Below are 22,836 nucleotides of genomic sequence, written 5' to 3' on the forward strand. Positions count from 1 at the left end.
ACTGTAGAGAGAATATTGATGGGTATAACTGAAACTAGAAGAACTAGTTCACGGAGTGTCATGCAGACATTAGATGGCTATAGAATTAAGAATTTCTTTAGAAAATTAACTTATCTTTCAGAAAAAGGTCATTTTAAACTGTTTTAACCTATTTTTGAAATGTATATCAAAACTATACACCAGTAGAATCATACTGCAGAGCTAAAAATACAAATAGGCCACCGAATAACTTTTTGGGGGGGATTATAAAGTTAATTTAATACTATAGATTGAGAATGTTTCTAGTATAGATAAAAATTAGGTCTTTTGATTTCATCTATAAAAATTCATCAAAAAATTAATTGTTTACAATATATCAATAAATTAACATGTTTATGATCTATTACCCATTGATAACACATAAAATTTAGCTGTAAAGGGTTAAATATGTAAGATGTTAATGCAATACAACAAATTTATTTTTGTATCATATTTAAATATGATATGAAATAAGACTATTCAAACTTATTTTTAAAAATATTTATAGAAAGTATATTTCTTTTTTTGTGTATAGTTTTCATTCTTTTCATTTTAATTAAGTAAAAAAATAACTATATATATATATATTGTTAATAAGTCACTTTGTGAAAACACTCTTTCTGAAATTTTAAGAATTCAATATTTTTTACTAGTCAATTCTGAATCATCATAATTTGTATGTTAATTCAATGATATATTGTAAAGAAGTAAATTGTTAATGAACTTTGATAGATGAAATCAAAAGAACTAATTTTACTCTATACTAGAATACAATATTTATGAAGTAAAATGCCCTAAAAGCTTATAATTTTACCCCAAAATAAAAAAAAACTTATGATCTATAAAATAATTCTATAAATAAACTATAAATTGCCCACAAAGTTATTTGGGGGCCTATTTGTATTTTTGGCTCTTTGGTATGATTCTACTGGTGTCATGGTATATTTTTGATATTAAAAGTAGTTTATATTTCCATTCCTTAGCATGTGAAATGAACTCTGCTGTTGTTTTATGTTGGTTGGAATGTTTAAGTGTATTCCTGTTGGCTATTTGTCATAATGTGACATAGTTTGGTTTGGCTTTGTTTCTCTCATGTTTTGGACAAAGTTAAATGTAGCCCTCTAACAAAATTCATAAAAAATCTAATGTTTGCTTTTAAATTTCAACTGTCAGTTATGTTTCATACCTATATTTAAAAAGTTATAGCCCTTTATCTTTTACACACAGAAAATGGGGGAGCATTCCACCCCCCCTATCTGACTGTTAAGGGTTAAAGTCATTTGGATACTTCAGGTAACAGATATTTCTGGGGACAGAAAATACAGTTTGGCAAGAGTGAGTAAAAATAATTGTAATTATTTGTGAATCTATAAGACCCTTCTCCCCCCCCCCCCTAGAATAGAATTTTCTTATCTAAGTATAAATGTTTCCAACAAATTCAGACAATTTATGACTTCTACAGCGTTATGCACTATCCACAGGTCACTGGTTGTAAAAAGAACACCATATGTACAAGGATTAAACAAGAATATAAAGTCTTTTTGGATAATAATGTTCTGGAGAAGTATCCAGTAAGCAAATTCTTAATTAATTTTGCCATGAAATGAACACATTATAAGAAAAAAAGAAAAAAATAAATTTTAGAAATTGATTCTTTTTGTTTTAAACATTAGGACAATTTATCACCAACAGATATTGTGGAAATATCTAGAGCGTATAACTGTTCTGTTAAGGAAACTACATTGGTATGGAAATATCTTTAATTATTAAATTTAAAAGACCAATCTTATCTTAAATACTAATATGTTAAAATATATCTAAATGATATTCAAAACTTTTACATGGTATAATATTTCAAACATATATAAAATATCAATCATTCAGATATTTTACAATTAATGATGCATATCTTTTTAATCAGGAGAGTTACAAGGAATATGAAAATAGAATCTTAAATGGAAGATATAGAGGTAGAGGTGAGTTTTTCTATGAAAAAGATTTCATAGACTACAAAATTGATATGAAAAAATGTGAAAAGAATATTTGTGGCACTGAACATAATGTAAACTTTAGAGTCGCAAAGGCTTTTTCTATTAATTTTTAATTTAATGATTGCATCTAGAATGGTTTAAAGCATTAAGTGATGGTGATGTTGATACAGTGAATGAATTAATTTCTATTGGAATTAATGTTAATGCAGTCGATGCAGTTTGGCGCGGTAAGTACAGCTTTTTATTCATACTAGGTTTACATGCATCTACATTAATGTTTTGATGTAGAGAGTAAGTCTACTTATAACATGCAGGGCATCCCTTCATTTTTGGAGTGGGGATATGTTTAAATCTTGGCCCACCATTGCATCATAACTAAAGATGTTCCTACTGCTACTATATCAGGTGATATTTAGAGTAGGGGGAATGCATTGGCCCAAAATAGGCACAACTGATTACAATGTACACAGTTAGGACTTCTCAGCCAAAGGTTGTGCATCAAAGAGTTGGTTGTCTGATGTTTGTTACTTAACCTAATACCCTGGGTGTTAGGATAGAAAAGAAGATATTTGGCTCCCTTTAGTTATCCTGGGTCGTTTGACCTGACTAATATATTTCTGCTATTTAAATAATAACGATTATTTATACTTCTAACTATATATATTACATTTTTTGTTGATATTATTACTATTAGTACTATGTTTGGAAATAATCTGTAATATTTGTTTAGAGAACAGCGGTCTAATGTATGCAATGGATGGAAACCTGGAAGTTTTCAAATTATTATTAGAACACAATGCTGATGTACAGGCTAAAACTACTTATGGTTAGTACTAATAAACATATATCTAATGATCACATAACTATTTTTCATTTTCTTAACTTAATATACTACCTCTTTTCTTTCATTCATTATTTTTCATCTATTAATCTAATTATTGCTTGTAAATATATCTATCTACTCCCGTTATATTTATCTAGGAATGACCTGTCTAATGTTTGCAGCTCAGGATGGAAAGCTGGAAGTTGTAAAATTATTATTAGAACACAATGCTGATGTTCAGGCTAAGAATAATGATGGTTAGTACTAATATTTCCCTAGTAATTAAACAATCATTTCACTACATATATTACTTCCTTTCTTTTATTTATTTGTATTAAATTTCTTTGCATTCAAATATTTTGTAAATATACAGCAGGGATAGCCTAGGTAGCAATAGTTTTAATAAAATTGAAAAATTTGGTGGTCAGTCCTTATTTGGACTCAAATATCAATATATTTAATGGGTTTAAATATTAAATTTTTCGTTCACAAAGGAAGTATTAATTAACACCTAAATTTATAATTTTGTTCAGATAGGAAGGGTTTATATTTTCAATATTAATATTGGAATAAAAATATTCATTTTTTTGGTCAGTAAAGGTAATAAAATAATAAACAAATTTATGAATTTCTTGGGTTGGCCATTTTTCGTTACGTAGGGGGAAGGGGGAAATTTTACGAGCTCACGGAATTTTTATGACTTTCATATGAATTGAAAATTAAAATATATTTCAAAAATTAATCACAAAACCTTCATAACAAGAATGCTTTAATACGATGCGATAATTATATTTACATCAATTTATCAACCATTGTCTTATCTCTTGAATAAAAGTTTTAAAACAATAATGACAACATCCATTAAAGCGAAGTTTATATACAATTGAATCCATACATATTAAAATATTACTGACAGTAATATGTACATTAATTTATCATCCATTGTCTTATCTCTTGAATAAAAGTTTTAAAACAAGAATGACAACATCCATACATATCAAAATATTACTGACAGTTCATTAGTTATAAAGCAGATATTCGGGGTAACAACAAAGGAATCTATAATATGATGCGATAATTATAATTTGGCTTCCATTTTAATAAATATTTATAATAATGCTTGCTAAATTGATCCTTTAAATTTTATGCATTCTATTAATCAGTCGGATTGACCTACTGACAGACCTTTTTCAAAATGGTTATATTTATTACATTAAATATAATTATGTTAAAACTTAACTGTCTGTAATACAATGCAATCAATTGTCTTCTTAACTATTATATTTTTTTAAAGATACCAAAACTTATAGTAATTAGTTAGCATATACAGGCATAGGCTAGGTAGCATTAGATTTTAAAAAATTGAAAAATTTTGTGGTCAGTCCATATTTGGACTCAAATATCAATATATCTAATGGGTTTAAATATTAAATTTTTCGTTCACAAAGGAAGTATTAATTAACACCTAAATTTATAATTTTGTTCAGAGGGGAAGGGTTCATATTTTCAATATTAATATTGGAATAAAAATATTCATTTTTGTGGTCAGTAAAGGCAATAAAATAATAAACAAATTTATGAATTTCTTGGGTTGGCCAGTTTTCGTTACGTGGGGGGAAGGGGGAAATTTTACAACCTCACAGATTTTTTATGACCTCTAGGTAAAACACCAAATTAATAAATATTTTGAATAATAATCACGAAATCTGAACATCAATATGTCAATACATAGTTGAATTACTTTTATTATTTTTACCTTTTTTAATCTAAAAATCTCACTGTTAGATGTATGTAATAATAGATCATTGGGTATATACATCAACTTATCTTCCATTGTCTTATCAAAGAAATCTTTAATACGATGCGATAATTATTTATACATCAATTTATCGTTCATTGTCTTATCTCTTGAATAAAAGTTTTAAAACAAGAATTACAACATCCATAAAAGCGAAGCGAAGTTTATATACAATTGAGTCCATACATACTAACATATTACTGACAACAACATCCATACATTTTTAGGGTCTTTATAAAGCTAAATCTCTGAGTACCCATTAGACTGATTGAGTTCTGCCTTTATAAAATAATAACACTGGTTTTCGCCTATTTTATTAGTGTTGGGGTTCTTTGATTTTAGAGTTGATTTGAAATGTTATAGTATAAATGAGTGTGCATTCACCTCTGTATATAATCACGTTCACTTGCTGTTTTATATTCGCAAAAAGACACAATAGCAAATTGATTCAAGACATGCTATTTTTTCAATTATAAGAAATTTGTAGTTTATACTAATTGGATTTATTATTACTTAGATCTTACGCAAGATTATCCTGTACTCTACTGAAGTGAAACTTGTAGCTGGCTAATATAACGATGCCCCTATCTAGCCCCTTTAACCTGTCCAATCCCCTTCTACTAGGTAAACGATGTCAATGATGTCCATTAAAGCAACCTAAATTAACGACTATTTTCCTCCTGCCATAATATGCACGTAAAAATGTAAATGAAATTTGGAAGGGAATGGTCACCAAGTACATGATAGTAGTTAAAGTTTATCCATATCGGACCTTTTATTTACCTTGTAGGATAGAGAGAAATCAGGGAGGAAGGGGACATTGGACTGTAAATTATAACAGTACCCAGTGCTTTAAATCACGTTCTTTTATTTTTTTTTAATTGAAGGTTAATTTTATTTATCTTGATTGGAGAGTGTTCATCATTTTTTTAACCATTGTCTGATCCTTTAGGACCCATGGTTAGGATACAAAATAAAGAAAAAAATTGCTACATGTCTAAATTGCTATAGCTGTTCTCCGCCCACTTTATACAACTCCATCCCCCCTCCCCGATTTACTGACCACTTTGATTTTATTATTTTCTTTACTTTAACTGAAAACTAATTCAGGTATCTAAAGGGATAAGACAATGGGCGATAAATTTATGTACACCCTCAATGATGACACACAAAATTACCCCTTCTGTAGAACACAATTAGTGCTTGAAACGTTTGGACACACAATTTAATAAACCAACCATTCAAAATTCACTAATGTCCCCAAGATTCTAAGGCCAATGATTAAGAAAACGTTATTATAAAACTTTAGGGGCTAGAGTAATAAACAGCTCATTGTACCCTCTATCTATGAATCTAACCACTCCCTTTCCTGTGCTACACATATGAATTAGTAAGAGTATTAGTTATTTCGCCCCTAGTCACTATTTTACCAATAGTTTTATCTATTTATCATTAAACTAGTTCCCAAAGTCTTAAAATAATGTTTTCCTATTTGTTTGCTTAACAACCTTGGGGACTTTTATTCCACTTTGATTAGTTGATTCATTTAATTGAGTGTCCAAACATTTGTACCACCAATTGTAATCTACAGAAGGGGTAATTTTGTGTATCATGATTGGGGATGTAAATCAATTTATCGGCCATTGTCTTATCCCTTTAGATTCTGGATTTTTATCCTCCAGTAGGGGAGGGGATGGGGCAAGAGAAGTGGAAAGGAGAAATTGTTATTTTATACAGCTGCATAATTCATTTTACTAAAGTTCATAAAAATCTGGTGTAAGATCAAAGTTATAGTACATCCATTAAATAAGCATAAGAAGTAATGGAAATTGCAAATTAAATTCAAATTAAAAAGCTGAAATGTTATAAGAGTCATTAAAAAAGGTTTGAAACAAATAGGACTTGTCTATCACCCTAAAAATCAATTTGTTATGGGCACTATGGCAGACAAACCTAATATATAGAAAATATTTAAACCTATAAATTCTTTAGATAAATTTTGTTATTTCCAATAGATATAAATATATCCCTCCCATATATCTTTACTAATAAAACAGGAAGTTGAGGTTTTGATCTGAGCAAGGGGTCAAACCTTACTTTTTATAAAGCAGAGCTTTTCTGTGGCTATGGTCGGTATGTCCTTCGTTTAAACAGTATTCTGTATTTAAGAAAAAAAAATACATATAATTTTGTAAAAATAATACATTTATATTATGCTTAATTTGTTCTGCCACTCTACAAATGTTAATATTCGTCCTATCATTTTAGAGCTTTGCTTTTATGGATGTTGTCATCCTTGAAATTTTCTCAAAAGCAGGGAGGGGGGGGGGGTAACATTTTTAATTATCTATTGTAAAACTACAAAATACATGTGTTAGGTGTGATTGGGGTAGGGTTGGTCAAATGGGGTTAAATTATTTTTTTTAAGCGAAGCTTTTCTATAATTAGGATAGGTCCGTCCGTTATAGCTCTTTTCGTTAATTTAAACAGGTTAGAATTTTCCTATCGATTTCAAACTTTGTATGCTGATTCATATAACAGTTAGGTACGACTTAGAAATCGTAGCAACTCTATAATTGCTACCAGAAAGTCCGTACGTCCCTTTAAAATAAGCAAATTTTTACTTTTTTTTGACAACAAATTTTTGAATGTTAAAATTATCCTATTCATCTGATTCTTTGAATACTGATTTCTATTTCAACAAGGTACAATGTGATAAGCGAAGCATCTCTATAATCAAGTCCTAAAAATGTCAGTATATCCTTAAACAGTATAATGTATTTAATCAGTTTTGCAACAAATTTACTTACAATTTTGTACATATAAGCTAATTCAATAATAGCTAACCGTTACGGACGCACGGATTGGTAAGACCTAATAATAGAAAAACTTCACTCATAATAACTTATATAAACACGAATTAGATAAAAACAAATGTTTTTAAATGAATCAATTTACGAAAGATAAATAATTTCCCTAATTATAATTTGAAACAAATAATTTAGATGTTACATACTTTATGTCTTTTTTTGATTACTTATTATGATTTTAAAAAAATCAAACTAGAAGTTTTGTTGAAAATCAAAATACAATTTGATATGAATGATAAATTGATCATTCATTTCTAAATATATTTATATTTTATTTTATAATAGATATTATCGTTCCAATTTTAGTATATACACTGTACAGTGTACACGGCCACAATGAAAATAAATTTTTAAAATCGAAATTTTTTGTCTGTTTGTTTTTATTGTTTATGTTTTTGTTATCGCGCGTATGCCGCGAGATTTTGCATGATTTCCCATGACGTCATTCATATTTAGTACCCAAGGTTGGCCAGAAACGGCTAAATTTTTGTATATTCCCTTTAAGCCAGTACCCAAAGTCTGAGACTCCTAAAAATTGAATTTTCGATCCATTGTCCCCTCCCTTACTCCCTGCACTCTACTAGTGTTAATGTTTTTTTGTCCTTCCATTTCAGAGCTTTATGGATGTTGTCATCCTTGTTTGTTCATCAAATCATTCTATTTGTCTTTCTACTTAGAACTGAAAATTAATATATTTAAAATAGACAGACACACAAATAATTTAACCCCCATTACCCCCCCCCCCCCCATTCACATAATTAGATATATATTAGTTGTTGTTATAATCAAACATGATAATTAGTGAGGGGGGGGGGCGGATTGGGTTAATTCCACTGCTGCTCTGTATTATACTTTAAAATAGACAAATAGACAGACAAACAGAAAAACTTCCTGTTACTTTATTTAAAGGATAGGATTGTCAAACAAAATACTCTTTTGAACACTAACAACCTCTCTCCTCATCTATTTTTTTCTAGTTTTAGGGCTTCACTTTTATGAATGTTGTCATCCTTATAGAACGTATAGCTTAATACAATTGAACATAGAACATTTAATTTCCTGATATATTTTTGCTTGTGATTGTAATATCATTAGCTGCTGCGCCCCTATATGCAGTGGTGGGTAGCCTAAAACTATCTAAAAACTTAATAGGCTTACTGGGGGGGGGGGAGGGTTTCGGATTATTTTTTATAATATTTTAATCCCTAGAAGCAACGCCGGCACCCCTCCAAATAAAATTTAAGCTTCTTTGTACATATCATTTTTACTCCTCCTACTAGCCATGAAGATCGACTTTTACTTTCATTCATGATATACATATTTTTTGTCAGAAATTTAGTTTACCGGCCCAATGATGATACACATCATCTGCCTCCCCCCCCCCCCACCCTCTCAAAAAAAACATTTTAACCGAAGTAGAGCAAATGAGGTTAAAAATTGAGCACGCACATATATAGAAGAGTTATAGGAAAAGAGGGGAGGGTTATTCATTATTCCATTTATTAATAAAAGTTTTGAGGGAGGGCCATAAATAACCCAATACTAATACTTAAATAACAAGGATGACAACATCCATAACAGCGAAGCACTGAAACTGTAGGACAAACGAACATTAACACTTGTACTGTGTCAGAACTGAATAATCACAAAATAAAAGTTGAAGCAAAAGTGTAAATTTGTTGAAAAACTGCTTGATACAGGATAATGTTTTGGACATACTAACATTTTTAGAACTTGATTATAGAGTTGCTTCGATTGAAACATTATACTTTGTTGTCCAAAGAATTGAAGTTTGAAATCGGTAGGACAATTCTAACATGCCTAAATTAACTAAAAAAGCTATCCGTTTTCTATAATTTGTCCGTCTGCGCTCCATTAATTCATGCATGCTATTATTGTTTAGATTTAGAAAGAGTAGCAACTATGTAATACTTTTTGTTTATACTTATACATTTATGTTAATGTTTGATTGTACTACCATTTCGCTTTTATGGATGTTGTCATCCATGTTGATATAAACCCACCTCCCCCCCCCCCTTTCATATTATGGAAGGGGATGGGGGATGGAGGGTGGTGTTAATAAAGTGGATTTCAGTGGCCAAATGTTTCAAAATTTAAAATTTGTAAAAGTAACTTTGGATACTAATGTAATTAACAGCTCAATTTCTCCTCCCTCCCTATTGTATTACAGACAGTTTTCCGTGGATATTTAGATAGATAGTACCCAAATTTAGATAAGAATAATCAATTTAATGTAAAATGTATACTATGTAAATGATTTTCATATATATCGCATTGTATTACAGACGGCTTTTTTAATTAGCAGTGTCTTAGCTTTTCAACTAAGTAATAATTTAAATATCATCATTGGGTACAAACATCAATTTATCATCCATTGTCTTATCTCTTGAGATCCCTGGTTGTGAATATATGTAGAGATTGTAAGATTAATTTAAGAAAAAAAAACAAGGATAAATAATGATATATCTTGGATAAAAGATTTGATGTCTGTACTAATTGATCTCGCTAACCCCCAAAATATGTAGGTAGAAAGAGGGGTTTTCGTTGACTTTAATTAACTAGTTATTTATCGCATCATATTATAGACATTTTTCCGTGGATTTTAATTTTGAAACAAAAAAATTATAACAGGAAAAAGGTTAAATTAAAACTAAATAGAATTATATTATGATTGTTGAGATGTTAAAAACTAATATTGTGCTAAAAGGGGGGAGGGAGTTTTGCTTTTATGTAATATGCTAATATTGCATTTTATTGCAGACAGTTTTCCGCGGATATTAAGAAATATAGTATTCAAATTTAAATTATCATAATGGTACCCATCTTACATAATTATAGTGGTACCCAATCGCGATGATATGATTTTCATATCTATTGCATTTTATTACAGACAGTTTTCCGCAGATATTAAAAAAATAAAGTACCCAAATTTAAATAATTATAATGATACCCAAACTTGTATAAAACTTGTATATATCTTGGAGAGATTTGGTGTTTTTAAATGGTAAATAGATACTCGCGTCTGTCTCAGATTTTTATTGCCCTAATTATCATTTGAATATTTTTAATAAACTTGTAAAATCATAAAGTTCATGAGAAGTTTGGAGATTAGTAATAAAGGGTTAGAAATTAAAAAAAGGGGACATAGAGGGCAATAAAATCCTGACCTGATTTTTTAATATTTTTATTCGGCCAAAATATTAAAATTTCCAGTCAATTTCACACGTCCCTAAATATCAATATTTTAATGGTAATTAACACCTTCATATTATTTTTTATTAAATTTCTACCCAGCATATGCCTGAGCATATAAGTTTGATAAGGGTTTAATTTATCGTACATTGTCCTATCTATTTCAATTATGAGAAGTAAAAAGTAGTTTATACTAATGGATTTATTATTACTTGGATCTTTAACAAGATTATCATGTACTCTAATGAAGTGAAACTTTTAGCTTGCTAATACAACGATACCCCTTTAATCCATCCCATACCCAAAATAAAGAAAATAATTGCTACATGTCTAAATTCAATTGTAACAGCCGTTGTCCGCCCACTTTATACAACTCCCTTAAAATGATTTAACCATATTTCAGTGTTGGTTACGATTTCCATCTCTTTTCTCCACCCATCCAACCCTCCCCCCATCACACCTAACACACATATATTTTTGTAGTTTTATAATAGATACTAGCGAATGCTACCCTAGCATCTATTTTTGCAGAACATAGTAGTAAATCATATTCAATTGAATATGGGGGGGGGGGCAACTCTGTTTAACTTTAGCCAAATAAAGGAAATCGGAGGGTTTATTAACAAGGATGACAACATCCATAAAAGCAAATCAGTAGTACAAACAAACAATAACACTTGTAGGTTGTCAGAACTGAAAAATCAGAATATAAATGTATAAGTATAAACAGAAATATAAGTTAGTATTATAAAGTTGTTACACTTTCTAAATCGTACTTAACTACTACAGGAATCACCATTCAAAGTTTGAAAACAATAGTTTTAATACTAACATGCCTAAATTAATGAAAAAATCTATCTGTTCCAGATGTACAGACGGACGGACGTGAAACCAGCCCCAATTATAGAAAAGCTTTGTTTTTAACAGCAGTAGATATAATTAACACCCCCTCCCCATAAATCAATAGGAACTTGATATTTAATTATGAGTAGTTTTAAAAGTTATAAGAAACAAAAATTAACTTTCACTTTTAATTAAGAAGCTTCATTGTTCATTGGTTCAGCGGTTATGAAAAACATATCGGTTCAGTTGTTAGCAATATTAATATCTAAACATACAATACATTTAACATTATAATGGTAATTTTATTTTAAAATCTGCAGAAAACTATCTTTCTGGCAAAAATATGTATATGATGAATGAAAGTAATAGTCGATCTTTATGACTAGTAGGAGGAGTAAAAATGATATATACAAAGAAGCTTAAATTTTATTGGGAGAGGTGCAGGCGATGGTTATAGGGATTAAAATAATATGAGAAATAATCCGAACCATCCCCCCCCCCCCTCAGCTAGGGTTAGCCTATTAAGCCTTTAGATAGTTTTTGGCTACCCACCACTGCATATAGGGGCGCAGCAGCTAATGATATGATAATCACAAGCAAAAATATATCAGTAAATTAAATGTTCTATGCTCAATTGTATTAATATTATTAGAGCTATAAGGATGACAACATTCATAAAAGCGAAGCCCTAAAACTAGAAAAAAATAGATGGGGAGAGAGATTGTTAGTGCTCAAAAGAGTATTTTGGTTGACAATCCTATCCTTTAAATAAAGTAACAGGATGTTTCTCTGTTTGTCTGTCTATTTGTCTATTTTAGAGTATAATACAGAGCAGCAGTGGAATTAATCATGTTTAATTATAATAACAACTAATATCTAATATCTAATTATGTGAATGGGGGGGGGGGGCAATGGGGGTTAAATTATTTGTGTGTCAGTCTATTTTAAATATATTAATTTTCAGTTCTAAGTAGAAAGACAAATACAATGATTTGATGAACAAACAAGAATGACAACATCCATAAAGCTCTTAAATGGAAGGACAAACGAACATTAACACTAGTATAAACTGAATAGTAATGAACAAGCTTATATGTACAAAATTGTTAGTAAATTTGTTGCAAAACTGATTAAATACATGATACTGTTTCAGGACATACTGTCGTTTTTAGGACTTAATTATAGAGATGTTTCGCTTAACACATTGTACCTTGTTGAAATAGGAATCAGTATTCAAAGAATCAGATGTATAGGATAATTTTAACATTCAAAAATTTGTAGTCAAAAAAAGTAAAAAATCTGCTTCTTTTAAATGGACGTACGGACTTTTTGGTAACAATTATAGAGTTACTACGATTTCTAAGTCGTACCTTATTGTTATATGAATCAGCATACAAAGTTTGAAATCGATAGGACAATTCTAACCTGTTTAAATTAACGAAAAAAGCTAACTGTAAATGGACGGAACTACCCTAATTGTAGAAAAGCTTCGCTTTAAAAAAATAAATTAACCCCATTTGACCAACCCTCCCCCCATCACACCTAACACATGTATTTTGTAGTATTACAATAGATAATTAAAAAAGGTTACCAACCCCCCCCCCCCCGCCCAAATATATCTATCTAACTTTTGAGAAAATTACAAGGATGACAACATCCATAAAAGCGAAGCTCTAGAATGGTAGGACGAATATTAACATTTTTAGAGTGCCAGAACAAATTAAGCATAATATAAATGTATTATTTTTAACAAAATTCTACGTATTTTTTTGTTAAATACAGAATACTGTTTAAACGAAGGACATACCGACCCTAATTACAGAAAAACTCTGCTTTATAAAAAGTAAGGTTAGACCTTTTGCTCAGATGAAAACCTCAACTTCCTGTTTTATTAGTAAAGATATATGGGAGGGATATTAATTATATCTATTGGAAATAACAAAATTTATCTAAAAATTTATACGTTTAAATATTTTCTATATATTAGGTTTGTCTGCCTTAGTGCCTATAACAGATTGATTTTTAGGGTGATTGATAAGTCCTATTTGTTTCAAACCTTTTATGATGACTCTTATCTTAACATATCTTCAGCTTTTTAATTTGAATTTAGATTGCAATTTCCATTATTTCTTATGCTTATTAAATGGATGTACTATTACTTTGATCTTACACCAGATTTTTATGAGCTCTAATAAAATGAATTATGCAGCTGTCTAAAATAACGATTTCTCCCTTCCACTTCTCTTACCCCATCCTCTCCCCTACTGGAGGATAAAAATCCGGAATCTAAAGGGATAATACAATCGCAGATAAATTGATTTACATCCCCAATCATGATACACAAAATTACTCCTTCTGTAGATTACAATTGGTGGTTAAAATGTTTGGACACTCAATTAAATGAATCAACTAATCAAAATTGAATAAAAGTTCCCAAGGTTATTAAGCAAACCAATAGGAAAACGTTATTTTAAGACTTTGGGGACTAGTTTAATAAACAGCCCAATGTCCATTGCCTCCCAGATAAAACTATTGTTAACAATTGGTAATATAGAGACTAGGGGCGAGTTAACTAATACTTTTACTAATTCATATGTGTAGCACAAGAAAGGGAGTGGTTAGATTCATAGATAGAGGGTACAATGAGCGGTTTATTGCTCTAGCCTCCAAAGTTTTATAATAACGTTTTCTTAATCATTGGCCTTAGTAGAACCTTGGGGACATTAGTGAATTTTGAATGGTTGGTTTATAAAGTTGTGTGTCCAAACGTTTCAAGCACTAATTGTGTTCTACAGAAGGAGTAATTTTGTGTGTCATCATTGAGGGTGTACATAAATTTATCGCCCATTGTCTTATCCCTTTAGATATCTGGGTTAGAATTAAGTTAAAGTAAAGGAAATAATAAAATCAAAGGGGTCAGTAAATCGGGGAGGGGGTGGGGGTGGAGTTGTATAAAGTAGGCGGAGAACGGCTATTGCAATTTAGACATGTAGCAATTATTTTCTTTATTTTGTATCCTAACCACGGGTCCTAAGGGATAAGACAATGGTTTAAAAAATGATGAACACTCTCCAATTAAGATAAACAAAATTACCCTTCATAAATTGAAAAAATGAAAGAACGTGATTTAAATCACTGGGTACTGTTATAATTTACAGGCCAATGTCCCCTTCCTCCCTGATTTATCTCTATCCTTCATGGTAACTACATGGTTTGATATGGATAAACTTTAATTACTATCATTTACTTGGTGACCATTCCCTTCCACATTTTATTTACATTTTCAAATCATTAAAACCGCTTATTACGTGCATATTATGGCAGGAGAAAAATAGTAGTCAATTGAGGTTTCTTTAATGGACATCATTTAACTGTTAGTTCGTTTACCTAGTAGAAGGGGATTGGACAGTTTAAACTGGCTGGATAGGGGTATCTTATATTAGCCCGCTACAAGTTTCACTTCATTAGAGACAGAGTAAAGGATAATCTTGCGCAAGATCCAAGATTCATATCTATCGCATTGTATAATAGACAATTTTCCACGGATATTAAGATATAAAGTACCCAAATTTAGATAAGAATAATCAATTTAATGTAAAATGTATTCTATGTAAATGTTTCAAAATTTAGTAAAAGTAACTTTAAATGATTATAATGGTAAATTTCTATAATTAGATTACTACAGATTTTAAAATAAAATAATCATTTTAATGTAAATATGCTAACCGATATGATTTTCATATATATCGCATTGTATTACAGACGGCTTTTTTAATTAGCAGTGTCTTAACTTTTCAACTAAGTAATAATTTAAATATCATCATTGGGTACAAACATCAATTTATCATTCATTGTCTTATCTCTTGAGATCCCTGGTTGTGAATATATGTAGAGATTGTAAGATTAATTTAAGAAAAGAAAAACAAGGATAAACAATGATATATCTTGGATAAAAGATTTGATGTCTGTACTAATTGATCTCGCTAACCCCCAAAATATGTAGGTAGAAAGAGGGGGTTTCGTTGACTTTAATTAACTAGTTATTTATCGCATCATATTATAGACATTTTTCCGTGGATTTTAAATTTGAAACAAAAAAATTTAACAGGAAAAAGGTTAAATTAAAAAGTTTTCCGCGGATATTAAGAAATATAGCATTCAAATTTAAATTATCATAATGGTACCCATCTTATATAATTATAGTGGTACCCAATCGCGATGATATGATTTTCATATCTATTGCATTTTATTACAGACAGTTTTCCGCAGATATTAAGAAATAAAGTACCCAAATTTGAATAATTATAATGATACCCAAACTTGTATAAAACTTGAATAATATATATCTTGGAGAGATTTGGTGTTTTTAAATGGTAAATAGATACTCGTGTCTGTCTCGGATTTTTATTGCTCTGATTAGCATTTAATTATTTTTAATAAACTTGTAAAATCATAAAGTTCATGAGAAGTTTGGAGATTATTAATAAAGGGTTAGAAATTAAAAAAAGGGAGTATCTAGGGCAATAAAATCCTGACCTGATTTTTTAATATTTTTATTCGGCCAAAATATTAAAATTTCCAGTCAATTTCACACGTCCCTAAATATCAATATTTTAATGGTAATTAACACCTTTGTATTATTTTTTATTAAATTTCTACCCAGCATATGCCTGATATACAGTAAGACCCATGAAAAAGTATCTTTTAGGGTATACATCTCTTATTTCTTAATGTATCATCAAAAATAGCATATATCCTTGTTCTCTATACATTTTTACACAAGCATATACAAGGTGTTTCAAAAAAAACTGCGTTTTCCAGTTTTGGGAATCAACCAGAAGAAGCATGAAAAAAAATAATTATATGTCCATATGTTCTCTGTAAAAATGTACATAACATTTACATAAGGTGTTTTTCAATATCTCTAAAAATGCGGCTGTACTGAAAGGTATATGTAGGGTAAAAATGCCTGATGCTAAAACTGTGATAACAATTATAATCAAATAACTCATTTATTGTTCAACATATAGGTTGAAAAGTGCAATATTTAAGTAACAAAAGGTTAAATAAATGTAACCATTTAAGATTTTTTACATTTTTTCTTTTTTTTGCTACATGCAAAGAGCTTTTTAGGTTCTTCAGAATTTACTTTTTTCTATTTCTCTATTTCAACATCATTTTTAAGTAAGGAATCTCTTATAATACTGTGCGCATTGAAGAATAAAACAAGTAACTTTTTATTTCATTTCAATATCTGTAAAAATAAGCAAGTTATCTTGGTTCAAAATTACCGCAAAAAAGACTTTTTCTTTAATAACTTGATATTTGAGTAATATGTCATGTATCAATCAAAAGTGATTAGGAGATTAAAGGGGGAGGAGTGAGGAACAAACATGAAGATTTTTAATACTAACAAATTGAATTACAATTAAAGCAACAATAAAGTTAATCATTTGTTCTGTAAAAATAAGCATATTTAAGTTAAATCTAAAATATGATCATTAGAATATTTCATTGGGCATGATATAATGTTGTTTTCAAGTAAAAAGAACACTTTAGTTGAACGTTTTAGCCCTAAATTCTACAAGAATAAAGCAACACACAGACATTTTGAATTATTTAAGCTCTAAAAAGCGCTATTGTTTTAAGAGATATTAAAAATCACCTTTTATAAAATTTATCCATATTTTTATAGAGAATTAGAATATATAATTATTTTTTTCATACTCTTACTGGTTGTTTCCCAACTCCGGAAAACGCAGTTTTTTTATAAAACACCTAGTATAAAAAATTTAATTTTACCTCCATTAACACTGGAGATTTTTAGAGCTAAAGTTTTGAAAGCGTGACTGAGCAAAAAGTAACTTTTAAAATGAAACGACTTCTTTAGCAAAATTAAGATAGAAATCCTTTTATTTTTGTTACTAGCAGAAAGTTTATACAAAATGAAAAAAAAATTTAGATTTTAAGTTAGAAGAAATTTTTTACACATATTTTTTGAGTCTTTTTTAGTTTAATGGTATTTTGAAAAAAACTTATTACCAGGCAAAATTGTTTTAGATTAAAAAAACAAATAAATCTTTATGAATATAGCAGGAAAATTATTTTTGTTTCATTATCCTAAATTTAATAACAAAAATATTTTAAAGAAAATAAAATTAAAACATAATGATTTTTTAGTCTAAAAAGCTTAATTAACCACCTATTAAGTGATTGAGATGCCAGAAAAGGGGGCGGAGCAACTGTCATAATTAATCCTTTTCATAAAGAAGGGTGAGTAAATAGCCTGACATTTGCAAATAATCAATTCATTCAGTAGTATTTTTTTACATTAAAAATTTATATTTTTTGGTGGAATAAAAAAGAGATAATTAGTTAACTTGTTCTTTAGTTACCAATCCCTTTTCAAAACTTTAGCTCTAAAAATCTCCGGTGTTAATGGAGGTAAAATTAAAATTTAATATATGCTTGTGTGGAAATGTACAGGGAACACAGAAATATGCTATTTTTGATTATAGTTTGAGAAATAAGGGCTGTAAACACTAAAAGATACTTTTTCGTAGGTCTTTCTGTATATAATCTACTTTTCAATATATCTCTAGGCAAGACTAGTCTAATGTATGCAGTAGAGAATATGGAGTCTGATATTATAGAAGTATTATTAGAATACAAGGCAGATTTAAAGGCTAAGGATAATGATGGTGAGTATTAATATATAGATAATATAATAATCTATTAATATAATAATAAATCTATTCAAATCTTTTTATTTATTTTCATTATAATTTTTGACACTTTTGCAGGACACTCCAGGTTCTGACGCTAATAATTTGTACTTTTTTTATATAGTATTTTTACTAGACATACAATTATGGTAATTGATTTATGTTTTATTTTAGGCAGAACAGCTCTGGATTATGCAATTAAGTGTAACCTTTGGATGAGATATGTATGTGACGGAATAATTAAACGTTACTTAACTTAAGATTACTTATAGAGTGATGATCCAACTTTTGTGACTTTCTACTATGTTGCTCATGTAAAGGTTGGAGTAGAGGAAGGAATTTCCACTTCTTAATAATATTATGTAATCTTACTTGTTGTGTGTATGATACCTCTAAAAGCTCACCTCCCCCCTCCCCTCCCCTCAATTTTGACTTGAGGAGGGTACCACTGATTAATAATATAGCTTTATATCAATTAAAATTGGTAATGACCATTTCACTTACTTCTGATTTTATTTTGATGTTTGTTTTCAATTTGTATTTGTACTTTATTACATTATAATCACAGATTAAATGTTTTATTAAATAAACATAAAAAGGTAATGGTATTTCAACAGTAAACATATAATCTTTACTAACTATATCTATGATATTAACAATTTTTAAACACTCAATAAACTAGTTTGTACAACAGGATTTCTCTTTTAAGTAGCGAAGCTACTCTATAATTATCTAAATCTATCTCTTTGTCTGTCAATAATCCTATATAAAAATGAGATTTACTCAGCAGCTATTGAAGTTAGATAACTGGAGTAAATAACATACATAGCAGCTTTTTAAAATGATTTTTACATATCTTTGATGTTTTAAAATATTTGTGTTCATAGGTTTTATTTTTATTTTTACATATTTTTTTTTTATTTTCTCTCCTGATAATGAAGATAAATAGCTGAAAATTAATTTTCCAAAGAGCATCCAGTATACAACTTAATTTGTAAACCAGTCTATGGGTCATGCAACAAAAGACATGTACTTATTTTTAAAAAAATTTTACTACTGAACAATGCTTGATTCAATTTGCCTGTTTGTCAATCCATGTTTTTTTTTGTGCTCAAGGATATTTCATTTTAGTTACATATTATGGTTAAAATTTTTGAAATTATTAATTGAACTTTTCCTAAAATTGAAGCTACTCTATAATTTGAAATGTCTGTCCGTCTATAAGAAACAATATGGGGAATCATGAACTATTTTCTTTGTTGTTCACAATCTGAATATAGTAAAGCTTTGTATATAACATTTACTTTAAAATAATCTATAACAGAAAGCTATCCGAAGATATTAAAATAGAATATGTTTGTGGAAAATTGTTTGCAAAACAATGCTAAACATGATTTTCCAACCGAGAACCAGCTCTAATCCAGCGGATATTAATCAGTTTCAAAGCCATACTGTAAAAATCTTTATCTCTATCTATTTTTCATTGCAGAATCACATCAAAACAGGGAAAGAAACAGGACATTGGACTTTATACTGGTGCCCAAAGTTATATAAACATTTGCTGCGTAAAATTTGTGGGTATTATTTAAATCTATATTGGCTCATTCAAACTACCAACATTGACCAAACTCTTCACCCAATATCTTTGATCTACTAAAGTCAGTTTTGTTTCTCATAATTGTTAATGTAAGTTAAAATATCGTACACTGTCTTATCCCTCAATATCCCTGTAACAGATCCAAATCATATGTTATCTTAGAGAAAAAAATAGTAAAAAATAATATAAAATAGGAATTCCAATTTGTGTAAAAATCTTACTTGCCCTTTCAAGAACTGATTGGTTGATACAAACTTTTAGTGTTCAAACGTTCCAACCAATAATTTTGATCTTCAGAAGGGGTAATTTTGTTTCTCATCAGTTATATTTGAATTGTTGTTACAAGTTTCAGATATCTTAAGGGATAAGACAATGGACAATAAATTTAAATGCATCCCCAATGATGTTAACAAAATTGCCCTTTATGCATATTATTAGTTGAAAAATTAATTAAACACTACTAGTTTAGAACCAACCGATCAAAGTCAAAGTATCCAATGTTTTTGACCCAACCAATAACTTTGGGTACCATTTCAATTTACAGTCTAATGTTCCCTTTCTCCCTGGAAAAAGTTGTGAAGTTTTATGATTAATTTCTGGATGCGTTCGGAAGTGAAAAACTTTCTAGTAGAACAACTTTCTGAGATATTCAATCAAATAAGCAAAAGAACCCTTTTAAAAAAAATTTCTACATCAAATTGTAATGGAAATCAAAGATTTATAAATCTTGTTTGTTGGCTCAAAAACTTTAGGTATTTTTACTAAATTTGATTAGTTATTTCAAAACCAGTAGTATCCATACTTTTCAAAGAGAAGGATTAATTTTATTTATCACCATGGGGATGTATACATCGATTTATCCAACCATACTCCAAAACTATTGCCAGAAAGTAGTTTTTCACTTTTTCTATGTTGTACCTAGCTACAACAGGAATAACCATGCAAAACAGGACAATTCTAAAATGTCTAAAACAGGGATCAGACCAGGGATCGGCAGCAGCGCGTAAGCCGCGTGTAATCCTCAGTGAAATCGTCATTTTATCATTTAAAATTCAGCTGGATGTATAAAACGGCACTTTAGCAGACAATCCTTCTTTATGAAATTTCTTTTTCTGCTCACAAGCAGGTTTTAAACTGAGGCTTATGCGCGGCTGAGGCGCGGCTGCCGAACCCAGGATCAGACTACCTGTTACATACAGACTCTAATTATTGAAAAAGTTTGCTTTTAAAAACTGAAAACTGCACAAGTTTGTGTGAACAACCAACTTTCTTACAGATGCACCTTTTATTATTATCACAAGCGGAGCTATTCTAATATTGCTTAACAATGTCTGTTTGTTTGTTTGTTGTTTCATTATGTTTTCAGTAGCCTTCGAAAGGTTAATCTAGTTAGGGAGAAAGATTAAAAGATGCTTAAGAACTTTACACTAATCTTATAAAGGAAATTCGCCGTCCATTGTCATGTATCAAACTAAAAGCAGGTAAAATTTTAGACCAAAAAAATCTTCACTCGTCAATTTAAAAGTCAAAGGATTTATTCTTTGAGTATGCTGCTTATGTCAGGAATGGACACCTATGGGGTGTTTCTTCCCCTCTGAAAAGATTACATCCCACTTTTTCTAGGAATTACACCCTCTCCTAAAGCGCATACACCCTAGATTTTATTTTAAAAGGAGTGTTGGAACTATCAGATTCCTTTCAAACCCAGTGCACGCCACTGTAAAAGATTCTATTCAGGGATATAAAGGGATAAGACAATGGCCGAAAAATTGATGTACATCTCCAATGATGGTACACAAAATTAGTGGTTGAAACGTTTGGACACCTTATTTAGTGAACCAACCAATACAATTCAATTAAAGTCCTCAAAATTATCAAGCCAGCGAGTGAGAAAACGTTATTAAAATAAATTTTAGGGACTAGTATAATTAACAGCCCATTGTCCCCTCTCTGCATATTCTACATAATGTATAAATTAAACCCTAACCTTGATTTTAAAATTGTATTTAAATATTAAATCTTTACAATTATCTCATTCATACCCTTCATATTCTAACAGAGTTTAAGTAGAAGGTACAAGAATGTTGGGTTATAAATTACTCTGGTACCAGAAGTTTTATAATCACGTTTTCTTATTCGTTGGTTTAACAACTTTGGGGACTTTAGAGAATTATGATTGGTTGGATCATGAAGTTGGGGATTCAAACGTTTTAACTACTAATTGTAATATACTCTAAGTGGTAGTTTTGTGTATCATCATTAGGGATGTACATAAACTTATCAGCTGTTTTCTTATCTTTATATCCCTCATTATCTCTTATACTTATAGTCTAAACAGAGTTTAATAAGTAGAATGTTCAAAACCCAGGGAGGGAGAGGACATTGGACAGTAAATTACACTGGTACCCAAAGTTTTATAATCACGGTTTCTTATCGTTGACTTAAAAACTTTGTGTAATCTAATAAACTTTGATTGGTAGGATCAAAACTGCCCAAACTTTTTTTTAGAAATGTGTCTTATACACCTAAAGACAAAAAGTTAGTCAATTTTTAAGGGAAGCTTCTTATAAGGTAAGCATTTCTGAGTAAAATGAAACTTTTGTATGACGATATGTGAAGATTCTATGTTCATAATATTATTACTAGTTATGCTATCCTGGGCCTCTGGACCCTCAGGTCTAACAAGATAGGATTTAATCTTATAACTTTTCACTTTAATATCCGTGGAGAACTCTCTATATTACAATACGATACATTACATTTTTGGGGATTTTTTTTCATGGTAGGTAAGCATTTTTGAGTAAAATGAAACTTTTGTATGACGATATGTGAAGATTCTATGTAAATCTTAACTTACACACTCTAACTCAAGTTTAAAGTGTTATTTCAAAACAACACATGTAAATTATTACATATCTTTGATGAAGACTTCATTTTGTAATAAAAATACCATGGAAT

General features: G+C 29.6%; 1 protein-coding gene across 1 annotated transcript; it reads left to right on the forward strand.

The window, feature by feature from the left end:
- Window positions 1-1,466: 1,466 nt before the first annotated feature.
- Window positions 1,467-18,855, forward strand: LOC145306004 (uncharacterized). Its single transcript, XM_080147925.1, has 8 exons — window positions 1,467-1,589; window positions 1,692-1,763; window positions 1,940-1,994; window positions 2,141-2,236; window positions 2,740-2,835; window positions 2,991-3,089; window positions 18,159-18,257; window positions 18,456-18,855. Exons 1-8 carry the CDS (start codon window positions 1,485-1,487, stop codon window positions 18,539-18,541), a joined length of 708 nt encoding a protein of 235 aa, XP_080004051.1. The 5' UTR covers window positions 1,467-1,484; the 3' UTR covers window positions 18,542-18,855.
- Window positions 18,856-22,836: the final 3,981 nt, after the last annotated feature.

Source organism: Acartia tonsa, chromosome 14 (genome assembly GCF_053477335.1).
Source record: "Acartia tonsa isolate MP-2025a chromosome 14, ASM5347733v1, whole genome shotgun sequence".
Lineage (NCBI taxonomy): Eukaryota > Metazoa > Arthropoda > Copepoda > Calanoida > Acartiidae > Acartia > Acartia tonsa.

Excerpts from the sequence above, each read along its gene's own strand:
- LOC145306004 (XM_080147925.1), top strand. The coding sequence starts at position 1,485 with ATGCACTATCCACAGGTCACTGGTTGTAAAAAGAACACCATATGTACA. Across the intron at positions 1,995-2,140 it reads TGGAAGATATAGAGGTAGAG|AATGGTTTAAAGCATTAAGT; the intron begins GTGAGTTTTTCT and ends GATTGCATCTAG. Across the intron at positions 18,258-18,455 it reads AAAGGCTAAGGATAATGATG|GCAGAACAGCTCTGGATTAT; the intron begins GTGAGTATTAAT and ends GTTTTATTTTAG.